The 23,849-nt window shown below is 44.2% G+C and overlaps 1 protein-coding gene across 1 annotated transcript in view; it reads right to left on the bottom strand.

Annotated features, from left to right (window-relative positions):
* LOC115468241 (integrin-linked protein kinase) overlaps window positions 1-23,849 on the bottom strand; it is a 134,754-nt gene that overhangs the window by 41,913 nt on the left and 68,992 nt on the right. The window contains exons 4-6 of the mRNA XM_030199781.1: window positions 17,908-18,003; window positions 7,755-7,851; window positions 5,410-5,493 (exon numbers count right to left, since the gene is read on the bottom strand). Coding sequence (XP_030055641.1) covers window positions 5,410-5,493; window positions 7,755-7,851; window positions 17,908-18,003 — 277 coding nt within the window. The remainder of the gene's footprint in view (window positions 1-5,409; window positions 5,494-7,754; window positions 7,852-17,907; window positions 18,004-23,849) is intronic.

Here is a 23,849-nt window from a genome sequence, read left to right as displayed (position 1 = left end):
CACTAGTCTTGTTCACAATCTTTGAGTGTCAGGTTACTAACTAAAGAGAAGATGTTCTTTAAAGACGTAGCGGAGAGACTGAATGAATTCTTTGCTTTGGTCTTCACCGAGGAAGATTTGGGTGGGATACCGGTGTCAGAAGTGGTATTTCAAGCAGACGAGTCGGAGAAACTTACTGACTTCACGGTAAACCTGGAGGACGTAATGGGGCAGTTCGGCAAACTGAAGAGTAGCAAATCTCCTGGACCGGATGGTATTCATCCTAGAGTACTGATAGAACTGAAAAACGAGCTTGCGGAGCTACTGCTAGTGATATGCAACTTATCCTTAAAATCGAGCGTGGTACCGGAAGATTGGAGGGTGGCCATGTAACGCCCATTTTTAAAAAAGGCTCCAGGGGAGATCCGGGAAATTATAGACCGGTGAGTCTGACGTCGGTGCCGGGGAAAATGGTAGAGGCTATTATTAAAAACAAAATTACAGAGCACATCCGAGGACATGGATTACTGAGACCAAGTCAGCATGGCTTTTGTGTGGGGAAATCTTGCCTGACCAATTTACTTCAATTCTTTGAAGGAGTGAACAAACATGTGGACAAAGGGGAGTCGGTTGATATTGTGTATCTGGATTTTCAAAAGGCGTTTGACAAGGTACCTCATGAAAGGCTACAGAGGAAATTGGAGGGTCATGGGATAGGAGGAAATGTCCTATTGTGGATTAAAAACTGGTTGAAGGATAGGAAACAGAGAGTGGGGTTAAATGGGCAGTATTCACAATGGAGAAGGGTAGTTAGTGGGGTTCCTCAGGGGTCCGTGCTAGGACCGCTGCTTTTTAATATATTTATAAACTAGTAAAAAAGGCCCGTTTCTGACACAAATGAAACGGGCGCTAGCAAGGTTTTCCTCGGAGTGTGTATGTTTGGGAGAGTGTATGTGAGAGTGACTGTGTGAGAGACAGAGTGAAAGTGTGAGTGTGTGAGAGAGAGAGTGAGTCTGGGTGTGAGTGTGTTTGTGAGAGTGTGTGTGTGTGAGAATGAGAGTGTGTGCAAGTGTGTATGTGAGACACAGTGTGAGAGAGTGTGTGTGTGTGTGCGAGAGAGAGAGTGTGTGTGAGACACAGATTCTCTGTGAGAGTGAGTGTATGAGACTAAGCGAGTGTGTGAGTGACTGTGTGGCACATAGAGAGTGAATGTGATACATTGTGAGACAAAGTGTGTGAGAGTGAGAGTCAGAAAGACATTGTATATGAGAGAGTGTGAGCCTTGCCCTCCCAATCCATGGCCATCTGTCCCCTGCCCCCTCCATTCATCCTTTTCCAGCAATTCCCCTCTCTCCCTGAGCCCTGCCCTCCCAATCCATGCCCATCCATGCTCCTCTGTCACCTGCCCCCTCCATTCATCCCTATACAGCAATTCCCCTCTCTCTCTGAGCCCTGCCCTGCAATCCATATCCATCCATGCCCATCTGTCCCCTCCATTCATCCCTATCCAGCAATTCCCCTCTCTCCCTGAGCCCTGCCCTCCCAATCCATGCCCATCCATGCTCCTGTCACCTGCCCCCTCCATTCATCCCTATCCAGCAATTCCCCTCTCTCCCTGAGGCCTGTCCTGCAATCCATATCCATCCATGCCCATCTGTCCCCTCCATTCATCCCTATCCAGCAATTCCCCTCTCTCCCTGAGGCCTGTCCTGCAATCCATATCCATCCATGCCCATCTGTCCCCTCCATTCATCCCTATCCAGCAATTCCCCTCTCTCCCTGAGCCCTGCCCTCCCAATCCATGCCCATCCATGCTCCTCTGTTCCCTGCCCCCTCCATTCATCCATTTCCAGCAATTCCCCTCTCTCCCTGAGCCCTGCCATCTCAATCCATGCCCATCCATGCTTCTCTGTCCCCTGCCCCCTCCATTCATCCTTTTCCAGCAATTCCCCTCTCTCCCTTCCATGATCCCCCCTCGCATCCATGCTCTTCTGTCTCCCATGTCCCAGCCTGTCCCGTCCTCTTCTTCCCCCCCCCCTCGCATCCTTGCTGTCGTTTCTCCTCTGCTCTCCCGCTCCTATTGTTCAACTGCCCACCCTCTTCTCTCCCCCCAACATCCTTTTTTTTTTTTTTTTAAATTTACCTCCGTGGCGGCGGTTCCGGCAGCGCAGCGTTAGGGAAGGAGGCGACGCTCCCGACGTCTAGCCTTCCCTTCGCTGTGTTCCGCCTTCTTCTGACGTCATCCTTGACGTCAGAAGAAGGCGGAACACAGCGAAGGGAAGGCTAGAGACGTCGGGAGCGCCGCCTCCTTCCCTGACGCTGCGCTTTGTTTGTTTTTTTTTCCGCCCTCGACGTCATGACGTTTGACGCGAGGGCAGGGCAGAGACGGCTGGCAGCCTGGCTGGCTTCACACCACGAATCCACGAACCCTTCAAGTAATGTTTGAGTGACTTCATAACGTTGTCTTCAGAACGTTCACGGTGCGTTTTATTATATTAGATGATTTAGAGATGGGAGTAACTAGCGAGGTAATTAAATTTGCTGATGACACAAAGTTATTCAAAGTCGTTAACTCGCGACAGGATTGTGAAAATTACAAGAGGACCTTACGAGACTGGGAGACTGGGCGGCTAAATGGCAGATGATGTTTAATGTGAGCAAGTGCAAGGTGATGCATGTGGGAAAAAAGAACCCGAATTATAGCTACGTCATGCAAGGTTCCACGTTAGGAGTTACGGATCAAGAAAGGGATCTGGGTGTCGTCGTCGATAACACACTGAAACCTTCTGCTCAGTGTGCTGCTGCGGCTAAGAAAGCGAATAGAATGTTGGGTATTATTAGGAAAGGTATGGAAAACAGGTGTGAGGATGTTATAATGCCGTTGTATCGCTCCATGGTGCGACCGCACCTTGAGTATTGTGTTCAATTCTGGTCGCCGCATCTCAAGAAAGATATAGTAGAATTGGAAAAGGTGCAGCGAAGGGCGACTAAAATGATAGCGGGGATGGGACGACTTCCCTATGAAGAAAGACTAAGGAGGCTAGGGCTATACAGCTTGGAGAAGAGACGGCTGAGGGGAGACATGATAGAGGTATATAAAATAATGAGTGGAGTGGAATAGGTGGATGTGAAGCGTCTGTTCACGCTTTCCAAAAATACTAGGACTAGGGGGCATGCGATGAAACTACAGTGTAGTAAATTTAAAACAAATCGGAGAAAATTTTTCTTCACCCAACGTGTAATAAAACTCTGGAATTCGTTGCCGGAGAAAGTGGTGAAGGCGGTTAGCTTAGCAGAGTTTAAAAAGGGGTTGGACGGTTTCCTAAAGGACAAGTCCATAAACCGCTACTAAACGGACTTGGAAAAATCCAAAATTCCAGGAATAACATGTATAGAATGTTTATACGTTTGGGAAGCTTGCCAGGTGCCCTTGGCCTGAATTGGCCGCTGTCGTGGATAGGATGCTGGGCTCGATGGACCCTTGGTCTTTTCCCAGTATGGCATTACTTATGTACTTATGCTCAGTTCATCACCTACTTTGATACTGACCCTATTGGCTACTCCTCTACCTTCTAAAATACATCAAGACCATACACATTATGTCTTTTTCTTATTTAGCACCATTCTTTACGGAACGCTCCTCTTCAACCTCAAAACAGAAACTTCTTATTCAAAATTAATTTTTTTTGTTAATCTACTGATATGTTAGGTTTGCTTTATTGTTTTTACTTTAGTTTTTTTAAATGTTTGGCAACTTATTGGTTGTATTATATGGTGCTTGCTCACTTCTTGTAAACATATATGCTGGTTTTGTATTATTCTGAAAACTTATAAAGATTAAAAAAAAAATTTTAAAACAAGCTCAAAACCTAGTCTTTACAGTAAGCCTATAATTTAGCTCAACTATTATTTGATAACTTTGCCAGTTGGAGGAGCTGGGCTAGGTACCTTTGAGACTAATCTGCACTTTACAAGTGTCAGATTAAAGAAGAGAATTTTTTTTAATTGTTATTTTGGGCATCCCTTTGCTGTGCACTGATTAAAAAGCAATTAATCAAGTTTAAGAAACAAACATAATGAACAGAAGCTCTAATAGCCTGCAACTCCAAGCTCAGTAATGTACACTCCCTTAACAATGGAGCCTGCTGAGCTCAGATCACCTTGGTTGAATCATAGTAGTTTCCCTGTACAAACAGGGTCAACTACGTTTTACTCTGCTACCTTCCATTAATAAAATAGATAATGGGGAAAGGGACTTCATATACCGCCATTTAAAGCTGTTTACACAGTATATTCAGGTACTTAATTGTACCAGGGACAATGGAGGGTTAAGTGACTTGCCCAGAGTCACAAGGAGCTGCAATGAGAATCGAACCCACTGCACTAACCGCTAGGCTACTCCTCCACTGCAATAAGGAAAGGTGAGACCTTAGTTCCACTACACAATGCATGACTCAGAATAACTTTCCACTAAAGGAAAAGGGTCTTTGATAAAGAGCACAAGAAGGGTGGCAGAGGACCTTAAACAAGATGGAAAAGATCTTCTGTTGGAGGATCTGCTGCCAAATGAATGGACCAGGAACAGGTAGGGACGGTAACAGGGGTAGTGAAATGTCTACCAGGTTCCACGGTGACGAGAAGTTGAAAGCATATTATTAGTACTGCAGAGGATGCAAAAAAAGAATGGCGAATTAGATGCTAAAAAAAGAGCATATACTTACATTAAATGTCACTACCTACATGGTGACAAATTAACTGACTAGAAAGAAAGCTAAGATAGTGCAAGACAGAGTTGGAGATGAATCTTAAGCAGTTGGAAGAAGTATACAAGCAGTTAGCATATCTGGGTTTAAAAAAAAAAAGTTTGGACAAGTTCCTGGAGGAAAAGTCCATAAGATAGACTGCCTATCAATGGGATTGGTAGTATGGAACCTTGTTACTATTTTGGATTCTCCCAGGTACTTGCGACTTGGATTGGCCACTGCTGGAAACAGGATACTGGTCTACATGGACCATCGGTCTGACCCAGTATTGCAAATCTTATGCGCTTATATACAGTGTTGTCTACAGATAGGCAAGGGACTGGACACACTGTACCAGGAGTTTAAGGCAGGGATGAAAGACAAGTGGAATAAACAGAACTCAGCATTTGTGTTTTCAGGGCACAACCTGAAAGGATACAAGATTTCACAGGAGCAATGGCTTCTATTCATCTCAGAGTGTACAACCAGCATTTCCTCAGTGAATGAAAACCTTACACAGATAAGAATTTGAACTTGTCAAGCATGCTCAGAATCCTGGCCCTGACCTGGCAAGCAGCAGAGAAGTGTATAAGAAGCAGGGTAGCTCATCACACCTTCTAAATTCCAGGACAAAAGAGATGAGAGAGGCTACTAGGGAAAGGCATGAAATGCTTAGCTTGTGACTTACTTGGTCTGGTCCGGGTTGTTCCCTTCCAGAAGGTGTCCTTATATGGGATCTTATTTAGACTCTGCCCCATCTTCTCTGCACGGTCTATTAAAAACAAGAACTCCAAAAATTAATGTTAAATACAGCCTGCACACCGTAACCCTCGGACCCTCCCTTTGCACCATCAGACTAAGGCACTAAGCAAAGCCCAGCCCCCTCTCTCACTACCAACCCTCCCCAGCCATCACAATAAAACTCCCCAAGCCTCCCTCCCCAAAAGGTTAACCGTTACTCCATTCTCACTACACTACTTACTCCAAACGCAGTACAACTCCTAGACTCTACTCCCATCTACTAAATCTCTATGACCCTCCCCCAGTCCATAGTCTGGCACACTGCAACCATACAAGTGGTAAAGAATCAGGGTTCAAAATCTCACTTCTACTACTGATAGGCCTTGTGAGCTCAGCCTGAAGTATAAACCAAGTGTAAGCTCTCTAAGGGTCCAATGCACAAAGGCAGCCATAAAATACGTCTGCCTCGATAAAATTTAGCGACTTGCACACAGCAAGCAACGCACAAAGGGAATCGCAAGCAAATGTGCTGAAGGGTCCCCCTTTGTGTATCACTCGCTGTTTGCGAGTCCGAGATATCAAATGCATTTGAGAGCTCTGATGCATCAAGCCCACACTTTTATTTTTAACACTTCCCCTGGTGGTCCCTGCCCCCCCCCCCCCCCCCCCCCCCCCACACACACACAATTTTTTTTTTATTTCCCTGGTAGTCCAATGGACCCCGACATCCCCACCACCCACACACACACACATAAGAATCAAACCCATTCCAGTCTCCGACTCACCCAGCCCCTGCTGCATCGCAATCACCTTGCTCTCCACCCCCCTCCCCCAAGAAAGATCTGCATGAAATTTTTATTATTTTGACTTATGAAAATCACTTGTCCCTGAAACACACTCAAAACAAAATAACCTATTTGTACAAAAGAGATGAGGTACTTCCAAACAAGGCTTCCCAAAGCAGATTACAACAGTTGAGATGAACCTATCAGGAAACAGGATATCCTCACTGAAATTTGGTCATGTATTACTGTGTAGTAGTAGTAGTATTACTACTGTATTGTATAGAACAGTGTAGAAAAATGAGCACAAAATACAGCCTTTATTATTGCTGTTTCTACCAGCTACAATAATTTCTGAAGCTGTTTTAGTGATATTTAGTTTTTATTTCATGATAATTATATCTACATATGGGAAGCTTTCAAGTAAATTAAAAGGCTGTCAGATAAGTAAAAAAATAAATAATGTTTGCCCTCCACTTTTTAAGGCACGATGTACCGTCTCCTTGCCCCTTATCAATCTTTTTTTTCTCTCCTCCCTGCACCCACATGCACCCTTTTTACAGTCCCCTCCCTCCCATCCACCCACCAACATACGGACAAACAAATCAATCTTAGTGAGGCAGGAGGGGGTATTCAGCAGCACTCACCCGGGGACGGAGTCTGGCCAGAGCAGGGAGTACTGTGGACATCAATATTCAGTGTCAGTCTCCGCATTGCTAACCAGACAAGCAGAACTGCCTGGTTAGCTATGTGGTTATGGCACAGAGTATCGGCCATACCTGCATAACCTCTGGACACTACCGAAGACCTGGACATGCCATGTCAGTTCTCAGAAAGGGCCCAGCACGGTCTACCCTGGTCTATTTAAGACAGTGGTGGTCAGCATTTAAAAAACTGTCGACCGCCGCTAACTGAATACCATCTTGTAGCATCAGATAGGAAAAGCGACTGAGGGGCTGATGCAGTGGCTTCATGCGGGAATAGGTCAGGATAAGCGTGGCTTTAGTGTACAGTTTTCTAGATGCAAATAAAGGGCAGATACAGAGACATGTGCAATGCTGGGGCTTTAATGCCAAGTCTGAGGAGGTGTAGAAGGGTTAGCTGTGAGCATACAGGAACACTTCATGGGAAGAAAGAAAGGCTGTTAAGAGTTATGCACAGATGTGAGCAGAGAGTTCACTAACAGCACACATCTGTGCATTTCCTGGAATGCTTCTCTGCTATGCACAAAATAGCACACTGCAGCATAGGTGCAGATATGTGCCAATACGTTTTTCTGCTCCGACCTGTGCGTAGCTCCTGAACTGTGCATGTATCCTCTATGCTCTTCCAGGTCAGCGCACGAGTTCTGAATACATCCTGTTTACATATAATTTGTTTAGCGTATCAGCAAGCAAAAATGTGACATTTGGCTTGTGTTAGGAAGCCATCAGTACACAGCTCTAATGCAAGCTTACTGTACTGCACAAGAACAATGATCAGAGGAAAATCAGTCGCAGGAAGTTGGTACCTTTTAATATTTCTCGTAAATGCACTTTTGCTTTGTCCACAGGCATCTCCCCATATTTATTACAAATAGTGACCAGGGCACCACTGGTCACTAAATCCTGAGGAGGAAAAGAAGATAATTACAGTCATTACCTCTGAAATACAATAGAAACATACAAAATGAAGACAAAAGAAGACCATATCACCTATCCAGTCTGCCCATCCATGCCATCTACTCTCCCTTTCACTCCTTTAGAGATTCTATGCTTTCTTGAATTCAGATACTGTTTTCCTCTCCACCACCTCCACTAGGAGGCCATTCCATTAATTCACCACCCTTTCTGTGAAGAAGTATTTCCGTCCATCCTATGCCCCCTTCCATTCTAGAGCATTGCAAAAAGGGTTGGCACAAAAGATGATGCCTTGGTCTAGACAGGTAAACAGAGTTTACTCAGAGCTCCTAATCAACATTATAGGCAGATCTTTCTCAATGAGAACATGTGAATGGCGAAAAGCCTTAGAGTGCTACTGGGATAAAAACTTCATAAAAAAGGGAGCCACAGCATACATTCATCTCAAAAGAAAAAAAAATACACGAGCTAAATAACTAAGTATGGAATACACCTGGAGACCCTTGGGACCCTGCCTCTAGCAGAGAAGACACACACCAAAGAGAAGGAGCAAAATGAAAACAGCTGTTAACAGTGCGAAGACTTCCCCACTCTGTGACCAGCCACCGCTGTTGAAACAGAATGGAAAATGCCACAAAGAGCGTCCTGGTCTGAAAGAACAAACAACATAGTAACATAGTAGATGACGGCAGAAAAAGACCTGCACAGTCCATCCAGTCTGCCCAACAAGATACTCATATGTGCTACTTTTTGTGTATACCCTACTTTGATTTGTACCTGTGCTCTTCAGGGCACAGACCGTATAAGTCTGCCCAGCACTATCCCCGCCTCCCAACCACCGGCTCTGGCACAGACCGTGTAAGTCTGCCCAGCACTATCCCCGCCTCCCAACCACCGGCTCTGGCACAGACCGTATAAGTCTGCCCAGCACTATCCTCACCTCCCAACCACCAGCCCTGCCTCCCACCACCGGCTCTGGCACAGACCGTAAAATGAAACCTACCAGCCTAGATCTTATCGGACTGAGTTCTTGGCTTGCAACATGAGTTCTACTGAGCACAAAGAGAAAGAATAGAGAAACAGAGGCTTTAGTGGATAGTACCAGAGAAATCAAAATCATCCCAGAGCCACAAACTAGAGAAGGGGTGCTCAAGGTCAGTCCTCAAGAACTACAACCAAGTCGGATTTCCCCAATGAATATGCATGAGATCTATTTGCATGCACTACCTCCATTGTATGCAAATAGATCTCAAGCATATATATACATTGTGGAAATCCTGAAAACCCAACTGAGTTGCAACCCTCGAGGATTGGCATTGAGTGAGCAGTGTGAATTCCAAGTTCTTCAGAACCACAGAAAGCTATGATGAATAGCAGAGCATGTACAAAGGTCTGCCAGAGAATGCACAGATTGCCTCACAGATAGATAAGCCCCAATGTAGAGGAGGCAGCCAGAAACCCAAGCTTCCCTCGGTCCGTGCCAGAATAGCACAAGTTATTTGCCATTGAGAAACGATGCTCTAACCACAGCTTGTGATGGTAGCCAAGTTGCTCCTCCTTCCCAGAAAAAGTGGAATCTAGCAACAGAGACCATATCCCTGATAATAAAGGTCACATTCTATACTCTATACTGTCTTCATGTGAAATTTGAAGAAGAGAAGTCTAGTAGGCAGAACCATGGATTCATAACTTCTCTCTACATAAACCCTATGAAACTGCAAGTGCAAGGTGATGCATGTGGGGAAAAAGAACCCGAATTATAGCTACGTCATGCAAGGTTCCACGTTAGGAGTTACGGACCAAGAAAGGGATCTGGGTGTCCATCAATAATACACTGAAACCTTCTGCTCAGTATGCTGCTGCGGCTAGGAAAGCGAATAGAATGTTGGGTATTATTAGGAAAGGTATGGAAAACAGGTGTGAGGATGTCAATAATGCCGTTATATCGCTCCATGGTGCGACCGCACCTTGAGTATAGTGTTCAATTCTGGTCGCCGCATCTCAAAAAAGATATAGTAGAATTGGAAAAGGTGCAGCGAAGGGCGACTAAAATGATAGCGGGGATGGGACGACTTCCCTATGAAGAAAGACTAAGGAGGCTAGGGCTATTCAGCTTGGAGAAGAGACGGCTGAGGGGAGACATGATAGAGGTATATAAAATAATGAGTGGAGTGGAACAGGTGGATGTGAAGCGTCTGTTCACGCTTTCCAAAATACTAGAACTAGGGGGCATGCGATGAAACTACAGTGTAGTAAATTTAAAACAAATTGGAGAAAATATTTCTTCACCCAACGTGTAATTAAACTCTGGAATTCGTTGCCGGAAAACGTGGTGAAGGTGGTTAGCTTGACAGAGTTTAAAAAGGGGTTAGACGGTTTCCTAAAGGACAAGTCCATAAACCACTACTAAATGGACTTGGGCAGGATGCTGGGCTCGATGGACCCTTCGTCTTTTCCCAGTATGGCATTACTTATGTACTCTTTTCAATGACCTAATGAAAGGGCACCGCTCTTAGAGAAAAAAAAAACACCTGTTTCTACATAAGCCACATGCTCAGATAGCTCCTCTGCTCAAGAAACCTCATCCACCCCTCAAAGATCTCTAACCTTCTATTTTTTCCCCCCAAATCCTTGAGAAACTTGTGCATTTCCTCATTCTTGACAATCTGACTTCAGAATTGGTCACAGAACTGAATCAATTCTGACTGCTTTTCATAATGAAATCAGGAACTCTCTAGATAAGCAGTCCTCAGTCATTGTGGTGTCCCTGGATCTTTCTTCCATATTTGAATTATTTAATCATTCTCTTCTACACTGTCTTCAGACCCGAGTACTACTGGCACAGCCCATGCTTGGTTCACATTCTACCTTACAGGGTGGAGGCGTGGAATGGCCTCCTGGTGGAGGTGGTGGAGTCTAGGACTGTTCCAGAATTTAAAAAGACATGGGATAAGCATGTGGGATCACTTAGGAACAGGTAGAATTGGGGGTTACAGAGGATGGGCAGACTGGATGGGTCATTTGGCCTTTACTGCCGTCATGTTTCTATATATATCAAATCACTCACCCTCAAAAAAGTCTTCCTCTATCCTCAGTTATGACTGTGAAGTGCCTCAGGGCTCCATCATAGCATCGACTCTAATATCTTCCTAGCACCTCTCCTGACCATCATCCAATCTCAAGGTTGTAGCCCCTACTATAATACTGACATTCAGATTGGATGGAGGAAGAAGTGGGAGGCACAGCATGGACAATCAATGACTGCCTTTACTTAGTCTCCTCCCAGCTCAATACTAACGTATTATTTCTCAATATCTCAAAATGTGTCATCTATTCTCTTCCCCAACCCTTCTCTCTCTACATCACTCCCTCCTGTTAATTCTCGACCGATTCCTTATGCTGATCAAATAAAATTCTGGAGGTCACTTTTGACAACAGTCTTACCTTCAGATCCCATATGGACTCTGATTAAATCTTCTTTCTTTGCTCTTCACAGAATTTGCTCTCTTTGATCCATTTTACCTCTTCCATTCATACATTCCCTGGTCTTACCTCTGAATTTCTGTAATGCTCTCTACGCCAGTCTCCCACTTTTATTATCATTAACACATCTCTCACATACACAATCGATAAAGTCCAACATGTGTCTTTTCCATATGCAAAATCCCAAAGTCAACTGCAATACTCTCAGCTGACCTGATTAAAGATTTGATGACAGGTGGTAGATTGTTTGATACAAGTCAACCATTAGACATAGATTGGTTAGAAGCGCTTAAATTGCATAAATACATAATATGCACAGAATTTCATGCCTTAACATTGGTAGAGTATTGTCATGCTCAAAGGATTCCAAGAGGTTTGCGTTTAAAGAGCCACGGTTTCTTGATGATTCAGATTATGTTTCTAAGTGGAATGAATTAATCTCACGTTGCTCATAAGACCTAATGCTCTTAACAATTGACAAACTAAATAATTTATTGGTTGAAACTTGGTTGGAGTTAGATAATAAATTAAAGGAGTTTAAGCAAAGTTCCTCCTCAGGAAGTTTTGATTGTCAATATAAGGCACATATCAGTCTAATTGAGAAATATAAACATGAAAAACGATCTTCGGAAGCTAGAAGAATGGTCTAACGTTTGGCAATTAAAATTCAATGCAAAGAAATGCAAAGTGATGCATTTAGAGAGTAGAAATCCAAGGGAGACATATGTGTTAGGCGGGGAGAATCTGATATGTACGGACGGGGAGAGGGATCTTGGGGTGATAGTATCTGAGGACCTGAAGGCGACGAAACAGTGTGACAAAGCGGTGGCCGTAGGTAGAAGATTGCTATGCTGTATAGAGAGGTGTGACCAGCAGAAGAAAAGAGGTTTTAATACCCCTGTATAAGATGTTGGTGAGGCCCCACCTGGAGTATTGTGTTCAGTTTTGGAGGCCATATCTTGCGAAGGATGTTAAAAAAATGGAAGCGGTGCAAAGAAAAGCTACGAGAATGGTATGGGATTTGCGTTACAAGACGTATGAGGAGAGACTTGTTGACCTGAACATGTATGCCCTGGAGGAAAGGAGAAACAGGGGTGATATGATACAGACGTTCAAATATTTGAAAGGTATTAATCCGCAAACAAACCTTTTCTGGAGAGGGGAAGGCGGTAGAACTAGAGGACATGAAATGAAATTGAAGGGGGGCAGACTCAAGAAAAATGTCAGGAAGTATTTCTTCACGGAGAGAGTAGTGGATGCTTGGAATGCCCTTCCGCGGGAGGTGGTGGAAATGAAAACAGTAACGGAATTCAAACTTGCGCGGGATAAACAAAGGAATCCTGTTCAGAAGGAATGGATCCTCAGGAGCTTAGCCGAGATTGGGTGGCAGAGCCGGTGGTGGGAGGCGGGGCTGGTGGCTGGGAGACGGGGATAGTGCTGGGCAGACTTATACGGTCTGTACCAGAGCCGGTGGTGGGAGACGGGACTGGTGGTTGGGAGGCGGGGATAGTGCTGGGCAGGCTTATACGGTCTGTGCCAGAGCCGGTGGTGGGAGGCGGGGCTGGTGGTTGGGAGGCTGGGATAATGCTGGGCAGACTTATACGATCTGTGCCAGAGCCAGTGGTGGGAGGCGGGGCTGGTGGCTGGGAGGCGGAGATAGTGCTGGGCAGACTTATACAGTCTGTGCCCTGAAAAGGACATGTACAAATCAAGGTAGGGTATACACAAAAAGTAGCACATATGAGTTTATCATGTTGGGCAGACTGGATGGACCATGCAGGTCTTTTTCTGCCGTCATCTACTATGTTACTATGTTATAAGACAGCAAAAAATTAAAAAATATAAACGCGAGGAGGCAGATTATACGAAGGGTTATCTATATCCCTGGATGGATAACTCTAGAAAATCTCGTAGAAACAGGAAACATAAGAAAGTAACATTCTTAAACTCTTCGAGCGATTCATCCAGGGATGACATTATTAACCCTGTTTGCAAAGAGGATGATCATGGGGGTGATACTATGACTTCTAATAAGGCTAGTAGTACAACACAAGCATCATCTGAGGTCCCTTTGGCGGCTCAAACTCACATGGGCAAAAAGATGTAAGCACAGTTATTAACATATCAGCTAAGGCATTAACACAGGATCATATCTCCATATTATCGATGGGTTTATCCTTTGTTCCAACAGCGTCTTATGATGCTTTTGAAGAACGTTTCCATTTGCAAAAATTTTTCCGTAAACTGCATAGTTATTTTGGGGTGCAAGATATTGAACCATATAATAGTCAAAACACAATATCTGAGCAGTCAGGGACAGTGGTTCCTTTCTCTACTCAGGTAAAGTACCATCTGTCTCGGTTCCTCCAGGGTTTAGTGACCCAGTAGTAGAAACGTTTCAAAAATTAGTATTGAAAGATTTAGAACGTTTAGAACAGCAGTGCATATTCACCAGACAAAATTTGACTAAGGTTCAAAGAAAGGCATTACAGGAATTAAAAACTGATACGATTGTAATTTCCCACGCAGACAAAGGAGGAACGGTGGTAGTGCAAAATTATGAATATGTAGGAGAAGCGCATCGCCAATTATTAGATACATTTTATAAAAAATTAATGGTGGATTCAACTGAAGAATATCTGATAGATGTGTCGAATATGTAAAAATCAGCAAGCAAACATATCATTACAGCTAAAGAACACAGGTACTTAATGCGAAAAAAACCTGAGTATTCCATGCATTTATTTTACACCAAAAATGCACAAATCGTTAGTGAACCCCACTGGTCGCCCCATAGTCTCAGGCATAGGTTCTCTATTTGAGCCTTTATCGCAATTTTTGGACTATCATTTACAATCGGAAGTGTTGAATACTCAGTCATATGTTACGGATTCCAATGATATGCTAGAGTTTTTAAACTCAGTACAAATGTCCTCAGAACAATCAATTATCTCAGTGATACTAGACGTCACTGCATTGTACACAAAAGCTTTCCGCAAAAAGCATGTCTTCGAATTATTGAGCAGGTGTTAATAGGTCAGGAGTTGTCATTTGCTAAGATTCAGTTGTTGTTACAAATGGCTTCTTTGGTAATTGAAAATAGATTGAAAATTCTGCAGGAAACAAAACACTTCTTGGAATCACTGTGGATTGAAATTCCATGTGTAAAGGGGAAAAGGATAGTGATAGGAGTGTACTACCTTCCGCCTGGCCAAGATGAACAGACGGATACAGAAATGTTAAAGGAAATTAGGGATACAAACAAACTGGGCAACACAATAATAATGGGTGATTTCAATTACCCTGATATTGACTGGGTAAATGTAACATAGGGGCACGCTAAGGAGGTAAAAAAAGAGGGACTTCGAAAAAAAAGATTGCGTTGGAGGCAAAAAAACACATATTAAAAATTTTTTTAGGCATATTAAAAGCAGGAAGCTGGCAAAAGAATCAGTTGGACAGCTAGATAACCGAGGAGTAAAAGGGGCGATCAGGGAAGACAAAGCCGTAGTGGAGAGATTAAATGAATTCTTTGCTTTGGTCTTCACCAAGGAAGATTTGGGTGGGATACCGGTGCAAAATGCTGACAAGTCGGAGAAACTTAATGAATTCTCTGTAAACCTGGAGGATGTAATGGGGCAGTTCTACAAACTGAGGAGTAGCAAATCTTCTGGACCGGATAGTATTCATCCCAGAGTACTGATAGAACTGAAAAATGAGCTAGCGGAGCTATTATTAGTAATATGTAATTTATCCTTACAATCGAGCATGGTACCTGAAGATTGGAGGGTGGCCAAAGTAACGCCGATTTTTTAAAAAGATTCCAGAGGAGATCCGAGAAATTATAGACCAGTGAGTCTGACGTCGGTGCCGGGCAAAATGGTACAGAACAAAATTACAGAGCATATTCAAAAGCATGGATTAATGAGACAAAGTCAACATGGATTTAGTGAAGGGAAATCTTGCCTCACCAATCTACTACATTTCTTTGAAGGGGTGAACAAACATGTGGATAAAGGTGAGCCAATTGATATTGTGTTATCTGGATTTTCCAAAGGCGTTTGACAAAGTACCTCATGAAAGACTCCAGAGGAAATTGGAGAGTCATGGGATAGGAGGTAGTGTTCTATTGAGGATTAAAAACTGGTTAAAAGATTGAAAACAGGGAGTAGGGTTAAATGGTCAGTATTCTCAATGGAGAAGGGTAGTTAGTGGGGTTCCCCAGGGGTCTGTGCTGGGACCGCTGCTTTTTAACATGTTTATAAATGACCTAGAGATGGGAGTAACTAGTGAGATAATTAAATTTGCTGATGACACAAAGTTATTCAAAGTCGTTAAATTGCGGGAGGAATGTGAAAAATTACAAGAGGACCTTACGAGACTGGTAGACTGCGCATCTAAATGGCAGATGACTTTAATGTGAGCAAGTGCAAAATGATGCATGTGGGGAAGAGGAACCCGAATTATAGCTACGTCATGCAAGGTTCCACGATAGGAATCACGGACCAAGAAAGAGATCTAGGTGTCGTCGTTGATGATACGCTGAAACCTTCTGCTCAGTGTGCTGCTGCGGCTAAGAAAGCAAATAGAATGTTAGGTATTATTAGGAAAGGAATGGAAAACAAAAATGAGGATGTTACAATGCCTTTGTATTGCTCCATGGTGCGACCGCACTTCGAATATTGTGTTCAATTCTGGTCGCCGCATCTCAAAAAAGATATAGTGGAATTAGAAAAGGTGCAGAGAAGGGTGACGAAAACGATAAAGGGGATAGGACGACTTCCCTATGAGGAAAGGCTAAAGCAGCTAGGGCTCTTCAGCTTGGAGAAAAGGCGGCTGAGGGGAGATATGATAGAGGTCTATAAAATAATGAGTGGTGGAATGGCTAGATGTGAAGTGTCTGTTTACGCTTTCCAAAAATACTAGGACTAGGGGGCAAGCGATGAAGCTACAATGTAGTAAATTTAAAACAAATCGGAGAAAAGTTTTCTTCACTCAACGTGTAATTAAACTCTGGAATTTATTGCCGGAGAATGTGGTAAAGGCGGTTAGCTTAGCGGAGTTTAAAAAAGGTTTGGACAGTTTCCTAAAGGAAAACTCCATAGATCGTTATTAAATGGACTTGGGGAAAATCCACTATTTTTGGGATAAGCAGTATAAAATGTTTTGTACTTTTTTGGGATCTTGCCAGGTATTTGTGACCTGGATTGGCCACTGTTGGAAACAGGATGCTGGGCTTGATGGACCTTTGGTCTTTCCCAGTATGGCAATACTTATGTAATTATGTAAGTGAGGCTGCTTAAGATATTTTGTTTAAAAAATAAAAAATATAATTTCATTATGTTGTTTGTATAAGATCTCCTGATGAAGTAGTAAGAAACAGGGCCTGTGTTGAGACCGAAGAAAGATATTGAGTGGTTTGTTGGTACATGAGAAAACATCTAGATGAAGTTTGACTAGAGACTTTTCTATTGGTGGACTTTGTTTCAACTGCTTGGATACAACATTGGGTAATTTGGGCATGCCAAGTGTGTCAGGATTACAAGTCAATCATCTATTGTATATGTAAGATTTACCACTGCCGCCTGGACATATGATTGGGCAGTATGAGTTGAGCACGTTAGATGTGTCAAGATTAATAGACTACCCTGTAGCGAATACACAACGTTGGATATATAAAAGTATTGCAGTTGACTTTGGGATTTTGCATATGGAAAAGACACATGTTGGACTTTATCGACTGTGTATGTGAGAAATGTGTTAATAATAATAAAAGTTACAAATACTGCATTAGACATCATTGAAGATAAATGTGTATTTTTTACGTTGAACAAATATTAGTCAAATAATATGGAGAGATAAGATATTGTGACTAAATATTGTTCATGTAACCCATTTGTTAGTAGTAAGGAATATTGGTTAAGCATCTCTGCTCGTTTCAAATTCAAATTGCTCATCATGGTATTCAAAGGCTCATCACCTTCCACTCCTGACTACACCTCTAAGCTACTTATTCCCGATACACCGTTGTGCTCCCTCCATTCTTCTCAACAGGTACTACCTCTAGCTACCCCTCCCCCATCCGTCTTTCAACTTGACCCTACTCCAAACACTACCTTCTGTTATGCGGGCCCACGGCTTTAGAACTCCCTCCCCCTGAAATTAAACTTGAGTCATCCTTCTCCAAATTTAAAAAAATCTGTCAAAACTTGTCTATTCATGCAAACATTCAGCTTCCTCCCCCAAGGTTCTCTCTCCTTCTGCCTCAAGATCTTAACCCCTTGCCCCTTCCTTCTTATCCCTTTACTTTTAACCTGCTTTTGATTGTAAGCCGCTTAGTGATAAACTTAGTAGCGACTGGGTGGTAGATCAAGCTTTGGAAATAACTAAACAAACAAATTGTGGAACTTTCAGCTTGGGCAGTTACAGTAGGTGGCAGTATAAATCCCCCCAAATACTGTACTTACTTTTGGAGAAATGGAGTCTAATACATGGTTAGTCCCTTTCCACTGATAACCTAAATTTTAACACTTGAGACTGAAGAAGAACTGAAGCTCTCACCTCTGCAACATCATCCTGACCCCAGAAGCAGGCATAATGGAGGGGAGTGTTTCCATGTTCATTCACTGCATTGATATCAGACTTGTACTGGATTAGCTGCAAACGAGAAACGAGGAAGTTAGGAGTGGAAGTTGGTTCTACTGGTGCTGAAAATGGGAAGAGTAAAGATGCACATTCCTTAGAATGAATTCAGTTCATCAGCATGCCTTAAAAATTTACCCCCATTTACTGAGCTGCACAGCAATACCGACACAAATGGGCTGTGTCAGCATTACCACATGGAAGCCACTAGCGCGGCCTAGTAAACCGGGGGGGAGGGGGGGGTTTAGTGTTCACAAAATAAATTTCATATGCATTAAAAATTTTGTTAACATGAATGAATGAAATGAATCAAAAAATATCTGGAAATGAGTTTAAAAAAAAAAAAAAAAGACCTCAAAGTGAACTGAAAAATTTTCAACGCACATCCCAGTGGTATAGCCAGAAAACCATTTTGGGTGAAGACGGGGTATCAGAAGTTGTTTAAAGGAGCCACAAATTCTCCCCCTCCTACTCTGCACCACCTCCTGCATTAAACCATACTTTTGCTGACAGGGTTGCCAGTTAGAGAGATCACCTGCGCAAATCCCTGTACATGCAGCCAAAGTAGTGCTCAAGTCAGCAGCATGTTTCAGCCACCGATGTTGGCACTCCTGTGAAAGCTCAGTTCGGTGTTAGTCATTGAACTGAGCATGTGTGAGAGTGCCGGCATTAGCAACTGATGTACAAGTCTTAAGCGCTGCTCGGACAGCATGGATGGGGACTCGTGCACTACTACTACTACTACTATTTAACATTTTTATAGCGCTACAAAGCGTACGCAGCGCTGCACAAACACAGAAGAAAGACAGTCCCTGCTCAAAGAGCTTACAATCTAACAGACAAAAAATAAAGCAACCAAATCAATTAATGTGTAGAGGAAAGAGGAGAGGAGGGTAGGTGGAAGCGAGTGGTTACAAGTCAAAAGCAATGTTAAAGAGGTGGGCTTTCAATCTAGATTTAAAGATGGTCAAGGATGGGGCAAGGCGTAGGGGCTCAGGAAGTTTATTCCAGGCATAGGGTGCAGCGAGACAGTCCAATTTGCAGTCCCATTAAAATGCTCATTTTCAAAGTATACAGACATACAAAGTTACGTGAGGTGTATTTTCAAAGCACTTAGACTTACAAAGTTTCATAGTAATCACTTATTTTCAGAACCAATTTTTAAGACCTTTTTCTATGCAGTTCGTCTGTAGTGCATCCAAATCACAAGAGGGCACGTTGGGGGCGAGATCTGGGCGTTCTCAAAACTTTGACTTTTTCAGCCATAGTACAAAGGCATCTCCGGTACTATGAAAGCCACATTGAGCTTCTTATGTTAATGTCGAGGGGGTTTAGACTCGCAGCATGGACTTTAATGATAACTTCGTTTGGATAATGGATGATAGGAAACACATCATAGGAAGCACATCATTAGGACCATACTGGTTGATCACCCAGCCTGGCATAACCGTGCTCCTCTGAGAAGAGGTCCTAATCTCTCGTTGAAGGCACTGCCTCCTTTTCAGCTGGTGGCCCCTCCAGAATAAAGTTACGCGTGCACCTCCATCGCAAAACGAGCCCCCTAAAAGAAAGAGCTTTCTTCTAAGCGCGCCCAGCATGTCTGAATATCCACTGCAATTTACACAGATAGTTTTATGAGGATCAGATCGCTGTCCAAAACACTGCTAACCTTTCTTTGCAGTTATTCTTCAAAAGACCGCACCATGTCAAAAAGATCCAGTATGTTCCCTTAGAAACAAATACAACAGAAATAGTGTTCAGATCCGGGAGGGGGGGGGGGGGGGGGAATCCCTGTGACTCAGGTCAGGGTTCAGGGGTACACAGACTAAAGTGAAGAAATGGCTCTAAATTGCAAGCAAAGTCACGCAGGGTAAGGTTGAACGATACCCAAACCTAGGGAGACGAGGGTCAGGCAGCAGCAGTGCTCCACTTCCACAATGTCTGACGGCTCCTTGACAGTTTGGAGATGGTTCAGCCGGTCCTAATCTTTACCAACCCTGCAAACAGCAGTAAGAGACAAGAAGGATCTATTATATCACACCTGTTTTTAGTTATTATTCGTTTTCTGTAGTTTTCAACTGTCATCTGCAGCCCTTCCACGACCAGGACACTACCAGACTGTCCTCCTCCTCACGAACTTGTGCAAAAAACCTTTTTAGCTGGTGGCCATTAAAGCAGCACCCCTAACAGAAGGAAGATGAAATTTGGTCATATCTGTGAATTTCATTTCCTTTAGTCCTTCTGCACCAGTCTGTACGATTGGGTCACATCCCCTTCCTACAAGCAGATGGAGGTAAAGAAACTGACTTTTTCCAGGGATAGTGCTCTGCAGAAAATGTCAGGAGAATAAAGCTAGTTACTACTACTACTTATCATTTCTATAGCGCTACCGGACGTACGCAGCGCTTTACACTAGAACATGGAGAGACAAAACCCACGCCTGAGAGTCAGGCCCGGGGGGAGGGGAGCGGCAGAAGCCCAGCGAGTCCCAGGCTGCAGTTAGCTTCAGGCATTTGGCATGCCAGCAAGTCAGTATTGCATTGCCTGTAGGAGCCAGCAACTGGGGAGAGAAGGTCGAAGGGGCTTCCCTAAGAGGGACCCAAGGTCCTGATACCTTAGGTGGGAAGCCATGTTAGTTCCTGCTGCTGTATAAATCGTTGGTGAGGCCCCACCTACAGTACTGTGTTCAGTTTTGGAGGTCGTATCTTGCTAAGAATGTAAAAAGAATTGAAGCGGTGCAAAGAAAAGCTACGAGAATGGTAAGAGATTTGCGTTACAAGATGTATGAGGAGAGACTTGCTAACTTGAACATGTATACTCTGGAGGAAAGGAGAAACAGGGGTGATATGATACAGCCGTTCAAATATTTGAAAGGTATTAATCCGCAAACGAACCTTTTCCGGAGATGCGAAGGCGGTAGAACGAGAGGACAAAAAATGAGATTGAACGGAGGCAGACTCAAGAAAAATGTCAGGAAGTATTTTTTCACAGAGAGAGTAGTGGATGCTTGGAATGCCCTCCCGCGGGAGGTGGTGGAAATGAAAACGGTAACGGAATTCAAACATGCGTGGGATGAACATAAAGGAATCCTGTTCAGAAGGAATGGATCCTAAGGAGCTTAGCCAAGATTGGGTGGCAGAGCTGGTGGTGGGAGGCGGGGATGGTGCTGGGCAGACTTATACGGTCTGTGCCCTGAAAAGGACAGGTACAAATCAAGGTAAGGTATACACAAAAAGTAGCACATATGAGTTTATCTTGTTGGGCAGACTGGATGGACCGTGCAGGTCTTTTTCTGCCGTCATCCACTATGTTACTATGTTATGTTACTGCACAGCAGGAACAGTCTCAGCCTCCATTAGGGCTGGGGGAATAGAGAGCCAGTGGTCCTTCATTCTATCCTGGCCAGGTCATGACTCATGAGCTCAAATTGGATGCAGCAAGTGGTCCTATTAGTTAAGCAGGTGCTGGAAGCTGATACTAGTTCCTTGGTGCTGGAAGGGTCTCCTCCAGCACTAGGGTGATCACACTGGGAGGCCTGCTCCTTGGGCCAAAAAGTACATAAGAGAGACCACATCCTAGGGGAAGATTCTTTACTCCCAAGGGGTGGCTGTGATGAGGTACAGTACCTCTCAGAGTCACAGTATCACGATAAATCTGGGTTGGATGCAGTCACTCCACCTCCCCCTCCCCTTCCTCCCTCTGGAGGACACTCACTGGTCATACACCTGTTTTGGCAGGAAGAATTTCCCTGTCTGAAGCCGTGGGTCTTTCCTTGGTCTTCTTTGGAGCCCACAGAGGCGGATTCTATTCTGCAGGGTCTTTTAGAGCTTCCCAAGCACTTTCACCGCCACAAGGAGCTCTCCCATATGATGTTGGCAGTATGGGAGGCACTGAATGGAAAGTCCAGATTCTGGAGGTTACTCAGCTTCCAGAACAGGGGTCTGACCAGGGACTGGCCCTGAACTCCCTCAAGGCTCAGTTAGCAGCTCATTTTTGTAACAGGGGAAAGGTTCTGGGGGTCTCCCTGGCAGCTCAAGCTAGCACTGCACAGTTTCTGAACGGAGTTATTCATTTGTGGCCCCCTGTTAATCCTTCTCTTTCTTCCTGGGATTTGAATTTGGTGCTTAATGTGCTTGCGAAAACTTCCTTTGAGCCCTTGATGGCTGCATCCCTCAAGGATCTGACAATGAAGATGGTCATCCTGGTGGCCACTGCATCGATCAGAGGACTTTCGGAGTTTCAGGCACCCTTTTGCCAGTACCCATTCCTTTCCACGTCAGAGGACTCAGTGTCGATCTGTGTGGTTCCCTCCCTTCCTCTCAAAGGTAATATCACTTGTCCCATGTTAATCAGGAGATCTGTCTGCCGTCCTTTCTGGCTCATGCTGCTTACTCAAGTAAAACAAAAATGTAGGCAGATAAAGACCACATGGCCTATCCAGTTTGCCCATCCATGCCATCTACTCTCCCTATCACACAGAGATACTATGTACTTGTCTCAAGCCCTCTTAAATTCAGATACTGTTTTGTCTCCACCACTTCCATCTGGAGGCCCGTTCCAAAATTCACTACCCTTTTCGTGAAGAAATATTTCCTCAAGTTACTTCTGAGTCGATCCCCTTTCACCTTCTTCCTATGAACTCTCGTTCGAGAGCTAGCTTTCAACTGAAAGACTCGCCTCCTGTGCATTTATGCCGCATAGGAATTTAAATGTCTCTATCCTATCTCCCCTCTCCCACCTTTCTTCCAGAGTTTAACAAAGGTTTGGACAGCTTCCTAATGGAAAAGTCCATAGACCATTATTAAATTGGACTTGGAGAAAATCCACTATTTCTGGGATAAGCAGTATGGTAAAATTATTTATCATACCTGATAATTTTCTTTCCATTAATCATAGCTGATCAATCCATAGACTGGTGGGTTGTGTCCATCTACCAGCAGGTGGAGATAGAGAGCAATCCTTTTGCCTCCCTATATGTGGTCATGTGCTGCCGGAAACTCCTCAGTATGTCGATATCCAAGCTCCATCCGCAGGACTCAGCACTTAGAGAATTACACCCACAAAGGGACACTCTGCCCAGCTCACCACCGCAGAAACGGGGGAGGGGATTAACCCAGCTCATCCCCACACAAGTTGGGGAGGGGAATCCGTCCAGCTCATCCCCGCGGAGCGGGGAAGGGACACCACCCCGCCGATGCGGGGGGATCTGGCTTATCCTGCAACCGCAACCGCGGGAGGAGCTGACTGACCCTAACACCGCCGAAGCGGGAGGGGTACAAAGCTGCCCTACAGCCGCACGAAGCGGGAGGGAGCGCCGGCAGAATTTAGGTCTCAATCCAGCCCCGAAAAACGGAGGGGAGAGGAATGCAGCAGCTCACTGTAACACAAACTCTTGAAGAATCCAATTGAAAAAACTTGAGCACGAAGTCCTCCTGAACAGAAACTGAAGACTAAACTTGAACCTGAAATGCAACCAGAATATAACCAGTACAGATATCTGGGAGGGGCTATGGATTGATCAGCTATGATTAATGGAAAGAAAATTATCAGGTATGATACATAATTTTACCTTCCATATCATCATGCTGATCAATCCATAGACTGGTGGGATGTACCGAAGCAGTACTCACCCAGGGTGGGACATTGAAATCCCTGACCGCAACACTGAAGCTCCAAACCGGGCCTCTGCCCGAGCAGCCACAGTCAAGCGGTAATGCCTGGAGAAGGTATGGGCCAATGCCCAACTTGCCGCCTTGCATATCTCTTCCAAGGAGACGGACCCGGCCTCTGCCATCGAGGTCGCCTGAGCTCTAGTGGAGTGAGCCTTCAGCTGAATAGGCGGCACCTTCCCCGCGGCCACA

The sequence above is a fragment of the Microcaecilia unicolor genome, chromosome 4 (genome assembly GCF_901765095.1).
Source record: "Microcaecilia unicolor chromosome 4, aMicUni1.1, whole genome shotgun sequence".
Taxonomy (NCBI): Eukaryota; Metazoa; Chordata; class Amphibia; order Gymnophiona; family Siphonopidae; genus Microcaecilia; species Microcaecilia unicolor.
This window is presented reverse-complemented; position numbering and strand designations above follow the sequence as displayed.